At 45.9% G+C, this 11,375-nt stretch overlaps 1 protein-coding gene across 1 annotated transcript; it reads left to right on the top strand.

The window, feature by feature from the left end:
• The first annotated feature begins 3,848 nt into the window (after positions 1-3,848).
• LOC102862323 (chromosome unknown open reading frame, human C9orf9) lies at positions 3,849-9,058 on the top strand. The gene is made up of 4 exons (XM_006894434.1): positions 3,849-4,004; positions 6,511-6,713; positions 8,005-8,152; positions 9,047-9,058. The coding sequence occupies exons 1-4, from the start codon at positions 3,861-3,863 to the stop codon at positions 9,056-9,058; spliced, it is 507 nt and encodes a 168-aa protein (XP_006894496.1). The 5' UTR covers positions 3,849-3,860.
• The last annotated feature ends 2,317 nt before the right edge of the window (positions 9,059-11,375 follow it).

Genomic DNA, 11,375 nt, shown 5'->3' with positions numbered 1-11,375 from the left:
TTCAGGGGGTGATCACTTTGGATAGCTTATTACAGCTCCTCTCATGACATTCCTGGCGTGCATGTCACAAGTTGCTAGGATCAAGGACCACGTCAGTTTTGCTCTCAGGGGCTCTTGGGGCCACTAGCAGAGGCTACATCCCTGGAGAGCTTGGCAGTCCCACAACGTTACTAAAGAGTTGCAGAGAGTTAGCCACACAAGGCCAGCACCTGCTATGTGAGTCCTCATTGCTTTGTACTAGGGAATACAGAAATGTCTAGCCCAGAGCTCTCGCTGCTGTATGAACTCTAAAAGGGAATAGGCTACTTCCTTGACTCTTGATATTGCCTTCTTGCTCCTTCGTCTACCTATAATTAATGAGATGTCTGACATGTTTGTCTCTCAGGACCATCAGAGAATAAGGCGGTTGGTTGTTCAAGAGCCCAGACTTTATAAAAGTTGGGCTGAGTCAAGTTAAAAATCTTGACTCACCTACTTCCTATAACTTCAGTTTCCTTACCTGCCATGTGGGCAAAAAGCATGGTACTAGTTTGTAGGCTGTAGCAAGAAATTGAGAAAATTTATGTCCAGGGTGTTCCTGGGGCCTACCATCCAGTATTTGTCTCATCTCTATGACCTGCTGCTTGAGGAGGCAAGCTGCCTTCCTTCAGTCAAGGACCTTGTTGAGTGCTGCCCATTATGTACCATTTGAGTTAGAACCCATAGCTGATCCTCCAGCAGGTTTTCAGAGGCAGTAAATCACAAGGGAGGAGACTGCCCATCTTTCTCCCACAGAGCAGCTGGTGAATTCGAACCGTTGTATGTTCAGGTTGGTAGTACCAGAAGGCCACCAGAGCACAATGTTATTTTACCTTGCCCAGTCTACCTTCTGACATTCCCAGCCTGGCCCTTTGCATTGTTTTTCACTTTAGAAATGCTGTTATCTAACATCCTATCCATTCCACTTATCCTTACTGTCTGCCTTCCACTCTTAAAGGATAAGTTCCTCCCACTTCTGTGCTGTCTACCCCTAATGCCTTGGATAATGTCAGGTAGGAATTGTAGAAAGAATAATGAACACATGAATAAATGCATGAGGTACTTTTGAAGCCTTAGCCTGGAAGCTTTCAATGGATCTTCTGATAGCGTGGCCTGACACTCAGGACCCCTTGGCCTGATGATCCCATTGTCCTTTTCTGAATCTGCTTACAATTTTCTCACATTCCCACCTCTCAACCTCTAGCCCAGAATTCCACCTCCATTGCCTGTTCTCCAGCCCTCCAAACCCACCTTCTTTTCAAACCCTAGTTCAAATCTCCTCTCCTCCATGAGGTCAAGCCTTCAGCAACCTCTGCCTTTTTCAAGGTATATACAAGCAATTCTGCATTCCACTCCTACTGTTGCCAGCTGCAGTAGGCACTGGTGAGCTGTTTTAGCTTGAATTACTTCAACTATGGGGCACTTCCATATTTCAGACCCGCCAGCACACTCTTTGTCACCTCTCATCTCGTGATGCTCACCCCAAGGCTAGGAGTAGGGGGCTGATTAGTATTACCTCCCTACATGATAGTTAAACACTCAGCTAACCTAAAGGACTGTGATTCAAGCCCAAAGATGCTCCATGGGAGAAAGATGGGTGGCCATCGGCTTCAGGAAAGATTACAGAATTGAAAACCCAATAGAATAGTTCTACTCTGTCCTTCACTCTGTGACTATGGATATGAATACAGTATGTTAACATAGTGATGTTCAGAGAGGAGTTGCAGCTTGCCCAAGGTCACAGCAAAAAAAAAAAAAAAGGTAGAATCAGGATTTAAATCTAGGACAGCTTGACTCCAGCCGGAACCTGGGTTCTTAGCCACCACCAACTGCAGCTCTGAGCATTACAGAGAAGAGGTCAGGCTGTAAGGCACACTGCTGGAATTCACCTAGGTGCCCTTCAACACCACTTTGAGGTCTTTGACTCTAGTGTCATTTGTAACCTCAGAGTTGAGACTAGGATGAAGTGAATCAGGTCCTGACTTGGTGTATGATTTAAGGAGGAACCAACATCTCAGTAATCAAATCTTATTTGAAGGCAGCATAATTTTTTTAAATATCAAAACTAATGGGGAAAAGAAACCCATGAAGAATAAAATATCAAAAATTTAAAACAGGATCAGTAGTACTGTTTTTTTCCTTTGCCTAAGGCTCCAATATGGCTCAGCACAAAACTGTAACCAATCTTGTCTTCACTTCAAATCCTATTGTGTTCAGAGTAGGGGTTTTTTTTTCACATTAACTTTTTTTTAAAAATGACATCTTACTATTACATATGATTCCATAGTTTTGGGCTGCTCCTTTAAATTTTGGGGTGAGAGAAGCTAGGCTCTTCTTGTTAAACTTGAGACCAAGTAGGGCAGAGAGCACAGCGAAAAACCACCATGCCCCTTTGTGCCCCTCACAGGGGGCATAGCCACAGGCCCAGCTGCTGCTCCAAAGCCCAGCTTCTCTCCCCTGTTCGTCCACTTCAGTGGGAAGCTGAGAGCCCGGGAGGCTGAGCTGCCCTCAGCATCCAGAACCGCACCCCAAGAGCTGCCTGTGTCTGTTGGCAAACACAGGTGCTATGGCTCCCAAGTGGCCTCTGGCCGCTGCTGCAGCCAGCTCATCATAGTTACAGCAGACCTGCTAGGGTTTATGGGTGTGATTGTTGGGGTCCTTCCTGGTGCGGCTCCTTTATGGCAACCTTGCTGTAATTCTGTTCCAGCTCATGACAAGCTTGCCTCCAAATCACCAAAGGGCCTCATCCCAGCCCTCTCCAGGTTCTCAGATTTACTACTCCTGTCATCTCAGGGAGGCTATCTTCTTCTGGCCACTTCTCTGCATTTCCTTTCATATATCTCTGATGCCATCCTCCCTTCCATGGAGATCTCTCTCCACCCCCAGCCCCACTCTCTCTCTCTCTCTCTGCAGCCCTGCTTGCTGAGGGAGAACACAGATGTGAAGTTGTGACGCTGGCTTTATCATGTGGGGAATCTTCACCTGAGACATGCGTGGAAACCTGGCCTGTGTCCTTTCTCACTCCTGGCCTTGCCATGTTCCCTCCCTCTTCCCACATCTTGTTTGGACTGCCCTCGTGGCCCAGGCTGCCACATTCAAACCACGACTTCCTTTGTGCTGGGGTCTCGTGTTGTTGGAGGGGCAGCCCAAGGTGGCAATGAGGAGGACACTGTTGTAGGTATTAGGAAGCCTGGGGTCTGTGGTTCTGCTGCACAAACCTGCCGTGACACCCCAAGGAAGCCCTCTGCTGGGGCTCAGTATTCCACTAGAAGTGAGGCGGAGGTGACCCACTGAGATCCCTTCCAGCTTCAACCTTCCGTCAGTCTGCGATCTGGTGCATTCTGTACCTACTCAACTAAACTGTGACATAGGGCGTACCGAGCCCATCACTCTTTTGTCACCTCTGCTTACTATAGGTGTGCGAGATGCTTTGTGGACTGAGTCACACTAGGGACGAGAGTGGCATATTAGTTATTCCTAGATTTTGCTGGTACCAAAATCTGAGGGTGTGTGTGTGAGAGAGTGTGTGTTTCTCACAATCTGGAGAAACTCAAGACCCCAGAGAGAAGCTCTGTCCACAGCTGAGGAAGTCGTATGTCCTGACATGAGTATGTCCTTGGAGGGTAAATGGTTGAGAGTTGTTGTGGGATCCTGAGCAAGTGGTACGATAAAAACAGTTACCTGTCCCTGAGGATTGGGAAGATGCTGGTCACAGTGCTCCTTGGAGACCCAACTGTTATCCTCTCTGTCCCCAGAGCTGGACCGCACACACCTGTACTTCACTGTTCTCTCCCCCCCCCCCAGAGATTCCTACCCCTCATCAGTGACCACTGAGGAAGACGATGAATGAAGTTAAGGAAGCGCTTCGAAGCATTGAGCAGACGTACAAGCTCTTCCAGCAGCAGCAGTTTACCTTCATTGCGGCTCTGGAGCACTGTCGAGAAAACGCCCACGACAAGATCCGACCCATCTCTAACATAGGACAGGTGGTGCCTCCCACGGGGCAGGGGCTGGGGGACACTGGGGAGCTGCCGGACCCTGAGATTCAGGGCCAGACCCTTGCTTGAAAGAACGAAGAACCTCAAATGCTCTGCTGTTGAGTCGGTGCCCAATGGAGGCCCAGAGAGGTGATTTCCAAAGTGGGTGGGTTTAAACAGCTGTTTAGGGCCTCCATTCTGGAGGCTGGTAGTCCAAAGGGAGTGTCAGCGGGTCCTATTCTCCTCAAAACTCTGGGGCAATAGCTCTGCTTTTCCCTTCCAGACTCTCAAAGCCTCATGTGTTGGTTGGCTTGCTACTCCACTGTAACTTCCCTAGTAACTTGGCTATTTCCCATCTCTCCTATTTTATAAGGAAATCGCCCACGTGGATTAAGATCCACTCTTTTCTAGTATGACCTTGTTAACTGATAACAAATCCAAAGATTCCATTTCCAAGCAGGTACCAATGGTTAAGACTTATATACATTTTGGGGGCCAAGAAATCAATACTTAAGAGGAACAAGTTTATGTTAGAATCAGGACTCAGATCTTCACTGATGGAATGATGTATTAATTTATTCATTTCCTGCAAATATCTGAATGAATGATACTGTGGTGTGGGCATTACCTCTTGTGACCTTCACCCTTCAAAGCCTCAGTTTCCTCATCTGTAAAACGAGAACAGCAGTTTACATTTCTTCAGGATGTTCTGTGGATTCACTGAAATAATCCACAGGAAACACCCAGCCCAGGCTGGCTTTTGGTAAGCACTCACCCAGCATCTGCTGTTGTCTGCCAGGTCCTGGTTGCTAAGGGCTGGGTAACCGGGACAGGCCAGATTCCTTCCTGTGGCCAGATTCCACTGCATTTGGAAAAAAAACTGCTTATGTTAAGCACCTTTTTGCCATTTAACCCTTGTCCCCTGGGGGATAAGCTACTGTCAAAGATTGTTCTGTAAGCACTCTCTTGAGCATGTTCTCTCTTCACAAAGAAGTTGAATGGATGATACAACAAACCTTTGTATAACCTTTACTGATATACAATTTTTTAACATTCAGCCACATAGCTGCATTCTCTCTTCCCTTGTTCACACACTTTTTAAAAAACCTTTGAACAATTTGAAGGTAAATTTGTAACATTCATTTTAGGAACCCGAGGCTCAGACTTTTAAAGACACCTAACAGTGGGCCAATTGGCAGAATCAGGATGGATGGTGAAGTTTTAGTTTGCTTGGCTCCACAATCAACACTCTTGGCACCAGCAGCCAGGAAATGAAAAGACGTATTGTTATGGGAAAGTCTGCTGTTAGGGACCTCTCCAAAGTACTGAAGAGCAATAGTATCACTCTGGAAACTAAGGTGTGCCTGATACAGCCTATGGTCTTTGCAATCACTTGCTATGCATCAGAGAGCTGGGCAATGACTAGGGATGATAGGAGAATTTATGCATTTGAGCTGTGGTGTTGGAGAAGAGTACCATGGACTGCTAAGAAAACGATCAGGTTCATCCTGGAGAGGGTGAAACCAGGCTGCTCCTTGGAGGCAAGGATTCTGAGGCTCCATCTAACATACTTTAAACATGGTGTAAGCAGGGACTGGTCCTTGGAGAGGGACGTCATGCTTAGGAGGGTGGAGGGACAGTGCAGGAAGGGAAGACCCTCTATGAGGTGGATTGATTGGGGTAATCAGGGTGGGTGTGTCAGAGACAGATTGGCACAGGACAGAGTTTAGGGCTGTTGTATTTAGGGTCACTGTGAGTCACATGCGACTCAATGGCACATAACAAAACAAACAATGGGTTGGGGGGAAGAGATCTCCATTAGTGCAGTGACCCTACTAAGCTCCCTCACAGAAGAGAAGGGTCTCACCTAAAGGCTTTTGTTGACTCTCACCCCTCCCTTTCTCCTCCTGAAAGGTACCAGGTAGCCACCAATCATTGTCTCTCTGTTGTGGTTACACTGTGGTGTGGGTTCCTCCAACTAGCACCCCCAGGTCCTCACGCACTTGCCAGAGGTGTGTGTGTACATGTGCGAAGGATGTCAAAAGCTTCCATCCCACCCTTCCAATGTCCATTTCAGACCTTTTAAGCAAGTCACTTTCTAGCAACTAAAAAGGAAGATAAATGATTGCAAGCAGGAAAACCCTGGTGTAGACGTCCCACTCTTAGGTGCTGGAGGAGGTAGGTACCACTTGCCCTTCCATCAGATTATGGAGCCAGGAGAAACGCTGGACTGTGAGACGATTAATCCCACCTGGATGAGAGCTGGTCCCTCCCCGCACAGTCAGGGCGAGTGCCCTTGTCAGACCTCAGGTCCAGTCATTGGAGGATCCCAGGGAACTCTGAACACAAGTCAGCCCAGGAGAGATCTCATCCCATTCTTTAGAAAAATGCTAGTGGAACAGATGGATCAATACTCTTAATTAGCTCTTGTGACTAGGTGCTCCTGGATGTTCGCCCAGGATAAAGACAGGGACCGTGGTGATGCTGCCCAGTGCTCATTGCATGACCTTTACAGGTACAGAGCTACATGGAACATTACTGCAACAACTCCACGGACCGGCGGATGCTGCAGATGTTCCTGGACATCTGTTCTGAGCTGAACAAGCTCTGCCAACGCTTTGAAGCCCTGCACTCTGGCACCCCAGTCACCAACAACCTTCTAGAGAGATGCAAAACCCTTGTTGGCCAAAGCAATGACTTAAGCAGCCTCAGAGCCAAGTAAGTCCCTCTGGTCCTTTACTGAGGCCTGAGAGTGTGGATGTGTCAAGGAGGGGGAGGGAGGAGAGAAGGGGGGCTTGGAGGAAGGAATAGACCTTTTTTTAGGGGGCCAGATGATAGCTTAATCTGACTGACTTCTTTGTTGCTGAGGATCAGGTGGCTCAGGTTCCAGTTTTACCTACATGATAAAACCTAGACTCGAGTAATTTTTGGGGTGACTTTGACTCAGCAAATTATTTTACTTAAAATGAAGGATTCTGAGGCCAGATATACAGAAACATACAACCCTATCCCTGGAGTCAGCATCAAGCAAAAAAAAAAAAAAGTTACAGAACATTCACAGACCCAAAGATAAACATCAATGGGCAAAGACGTGAGAAGAGTGTCCATGAGAGCAGGCCAGGTCCTGTTTTCTTTCTCTTTGGTCTACAATGATCTTTCCTTTAGGAATGATCATGCAAGTCACGCTGACTCTTGGTAATGCACCTTCTTGGCAAAATGAAGTTAGCAATACTATCAGTAACCCATTATTTTTTTTTGTTTATCTTTTAAACATGAACTGCTGTCTGCACCAGAGAAGCAACTTTTCAGCAAGTCAGCCTGAGGACCCTGTCCTTCTACATTTCCTGCCCACCTACCCTAAGTCCTCATAATTTAAATACAAACCCCTCAACTTAAAACATTTTTACATCATTTTAAGCCTTTCATTAGGCCCCTGTTCCCACCTTGAAAGCTGCTATTCTAAAAGCAACTGTGTTTGACAGGTAGGATGCTGGTGACTACTGGTAATGGACAGACCCAGGACAGGGTTTATCAGGTCTTCATGAGAAGACCACTAGTTAGGTGCCCTGTCTTCACTGCTAACTGACTGCCGGCTTTACACCAGCAGCCTTTCTGGAACCTGTTGTGTCCCATGTGATAACACCACTGAGGGTTCCTTACTTCTGACACCTACGAAACCCATAGTACTGTGTGCCAATTCTCAAGGAGGCTCCTTTTCAGTCAGAGCTCAGGGCAAGAAGCATCAAAGAGGTTAAACAGCATTCTTAGGAAAGAATTATAGCACGTTTCTAAACCTGGGTCAGTGGTTCTCAACGTCTGCCTTTCATACCAGAATTCCGTGGGCTCTTCAGGAAGAGCGCCTCAGCACGATGCAGTGTTAAAACCTCTCAAGATGACTCTCATGTGCAGTCAGGCCCAGGGCCCTTGCCTGTGCCTGTCAGTCACTTTACACTTCGTGGTGAATTGCAGGAGTTGCAGGCTTACCTGGGCCTCTCTTGCTGTGCTGCAGGTACCCGCACGACGTGGTGAACCACCTCAGCTGTGATGAGGCCAGGAACCACTATGGAGGTGTGGTCAGTCTTATCCCCATAGTCTTGGACTTAATGAAAGAATGGATTGCCCACTCAGAGAAGCTACCCCGCAAAGCGCTGCAGCAAGTGAGTGACCCTCAGGCAAGCACCAGATACACCACGGGAGCCACCAGTCCTCACCAAACCACAGTCACCCACTTGAAAACAACAAAGTGTAGGGAACTTCCAAAAATCAACTTCAAACTTAGGGTGAAAGACAAAGGATCTTTAAAACCTCCCTGGAGACCACCTGGGGGGAAACTCTAAGTCAAAGCCAGTGACCTGAGTATGATGGGACACTTTGTTACTGATTTTGGTGTCCCTTCCTCAGTCCATTTTCATTGGTACTATGGTCCTTGCCATATAGTAACCCCAAAGGGACTGGTAAATACATGATTGAGAATCTCTCTCCCTCTCCTGCTTTACCTGCTTCTAACTTTTCCTCGCCTTTAAGTGTCAGCCTATGCTAATGGAAGAGGATCCTCTTATACGAGTCACCAGTAGAGTGTGCTGTTAGTAGATGGTATCCCAGGAAGGCTGAGGAATAAGGAGCTATTTGCTCCCCTCCCCTCCGAGTCATCACCAGGCCTGTCCAGGCTTCTCGATCCAAATGTCCAGCTTGAGTGGTCACGCCACAAAGACTGCACAATTTCTGTCTCCTACCACTCTGGCAACACAAAGTCCCTCTCAGCAAAACAAGGGTACTTCCACATGACAGGGCTGCAGGGACGGGAGTGGCAAACATCTGTAAATATGTCTGGATCTCTGGACCAATGCCACAAAGAGAAGGAATCCACTTTTCCATCTCCCTTAGGAAATGGAGAGAGAAGCTAGAAGGCAGGAAAATTCCATTTATTCCTCTTTGACAAGGATAATTACATGGTTGTCAAAACATAATCGAAGCCCAAACATTGTAATCTGAGTCACTAGCAGCAGAGCTTGCTAGAAGTACTGTCTGACTATTGGTTTTTCCCTTCACAGGGGACGACTTAGCTTCTGTATTCTTGCTTCCTTGGGGGAAAGACAGTCGAGAATAAAAAGTGTTCTACTACTTCTCTGTCTAGCCTGATTTCCTGAGATATATCCTTTAAAGAAAATCTACATTATCTTAAGACATCAGAGGACACCAAGCTATATCTACACAAACAAAACTATCAAACAGAGACCACCAGTACTGTCTGTTTCCACGGGGTTTGTGTCAAAGACCCACAGAAAAGTCAGCATTTAAACATTCTTCCTCAGGTGGCAAGTAAGTTCCTCTAAGACTCTGTCTCAATGGTCTGGGAAGAACCACACCTGCCATTAAAATGACACAAAATCAAACACATGACCATCAAGTCAATTCTAACACATAGCTTCCTTTTGCTTTGTACCATCAAGTCAGAATTGACCCTCCAGCAGGTTTTCAGAGGCAGTAAATCACATGGGAGGTGATTACCTTCTCCGGTAGAGCAGCTGGTGGATTCCAATTGCCTACCTTTGCACAATTCCTCAGCCACTATGTATTTCTCATGGAGCAGCTGGTGAATTTAACAGCCAACTTTCTGGTAAACAGCCAAGTGCTTTAACCACTATGCTGTGACTCTTTTAAAATGGCACAGCAAAACTGATTTCAAGACACCATGAACTGAAAAATCAACATTATCATGGAGCCCATTTCCTAAGCCAAGTGGTCTCAATACCAGGATAGATAAAAAACCTGCTTAGTTTTCTGTATCTTCCCAAATACTTAAAGCTAATTTGAATCTTGTCCAGAGGTTATCTAACAGCTGCACTTCTCCCCTTGGTATACTCCACAGTGGACCTGAGAAGGCTCAGGGTTAATACTTGGTAATGTAAATGTTAGCAGGGATCCACCAAAAGGACTGTATGAAAACCAACACAACAAACCACTACAATGTCAGGCATGCGCGGAAAGCAAGCCTGGAGGTGGAGCTGGCTTGAGTGATTTCTCCCACATACTGTGCCACTGTGTCAGGATAGAGTTGTTGCTGTTAACCAGATGATTTGCCAGAAAAAAGGTCTGAAGACACCAAAGCTTAAATCCACCAGCTTAGTTTATCAATCATACCTTTGGAGTTTTTTACATCCTTGAACGAGTCCCCTACTTTTGTCTATCAACCCCCACAGGCTAAATAATTTCATGCCAACACAGCAGAGTAGTGCAAAACAATAAATTTTTATTTGTTCACAGTTAAACACAAGCAACTGCCTTGACATTTTAGAACATTCTAAGAAGGACAGCAAACCCCTTTGATTCCAAATTTTCATTCACGAAGATTGTACCATTTTCCCTTGCAGTTCACACTCCAGGCATTCAATGTCGATTGTTTGCCATGCTTTTAATAACAAGGTGGGAAAGTTTAAACCTTCTGACAAGAGATGACTTTCTTCAATTTAACTAAAAGCAGTTGTTTGTTTTGGTTTGTTATTATTTTTTTTTAAAAATCCGTTTTTTCACTGATGGGATCCCTTTACACTGCAAGTTTAGCTACATATGGCTGATCCATGATTGAGTTATAAAACTAGATTAAGTCTTAGCAAAATTTGTTCCTCTGATATATTTGTGGTCCATAAAAGTCTTCTGAAAAGTGATCACTCATTCTTCCTAGTGCAAAATGCCTGGCTGCCTTTGATTAGCCAAAATATTTGCTACATCAAGCAGCACCATACCCTCCTGTCCAAACACTGTATCAGATAGGGAAAGGGAGAGAGGGGTTGGTCTGTGGGTTGTCAAAACTTTCAGCGATCTTCTCTAAACTATTCCAATGGCTAAACCAGCTGTTAGCCTAGAGCATGGGTGAATTTGTGGCATACCACATTTTGCTATGATCCACTAGGAAATGGGGAACAAATCTCTGCTTTCACTGACTTCAAGGCTAAAAGCAGTCATGGACGAAATGTGCTCAATATCCCAGTTAGGTTTCCCTAACTGTGCCCCTCTTGGGTTAAGTATACAGGCAGCAAGTCAGTGTGGAAACGATGGAAGCACTGCTTTCCCTGGGTATGTCAGTGGGTCAGTGAATAGGGAAACAGCCACAGTGGGACATGGGTCACAGCAGCAGCCTGTTCTTTTAGCTACAGAGAGAAATTTAATCAAGTGCAATCATTCTTTACTTTATAGTGGGGAGGGCATGTGTCACAGATCTCTGAATGTAAACAGATACACAAACATCTGCAGACTTGCATACATTTCCCAATACTTGCTGTAGGTCAATTTTAAAGCATATACCCTGAAGAGTGAAAAATGCAGCCAAGTAAGGTGTGCTGGTTTGGATCATTCCACAAAAGGTAGAGAAAGGAGACATCC

Source organism: Elephantulus edwardii, unplaced genomic scaffold (genome assembly GCF_000299155.1).
Source record: "Elephantulus edwardii isolate Elephantulus edwardi_28Jun2011 unplaced genomic scaffold, EleEdw1.0 scaffold00141, whole genome shotgun sequence".
NCBI lineage: Eukaryota > Metazoa > Chordata > Mammalia > Macroscelidea > Macroscelididae > Elephantulus > Elephantulus edwardii.
This window is presented reverse-complemented; position numbering and strand designations above follow the sequence as displayed.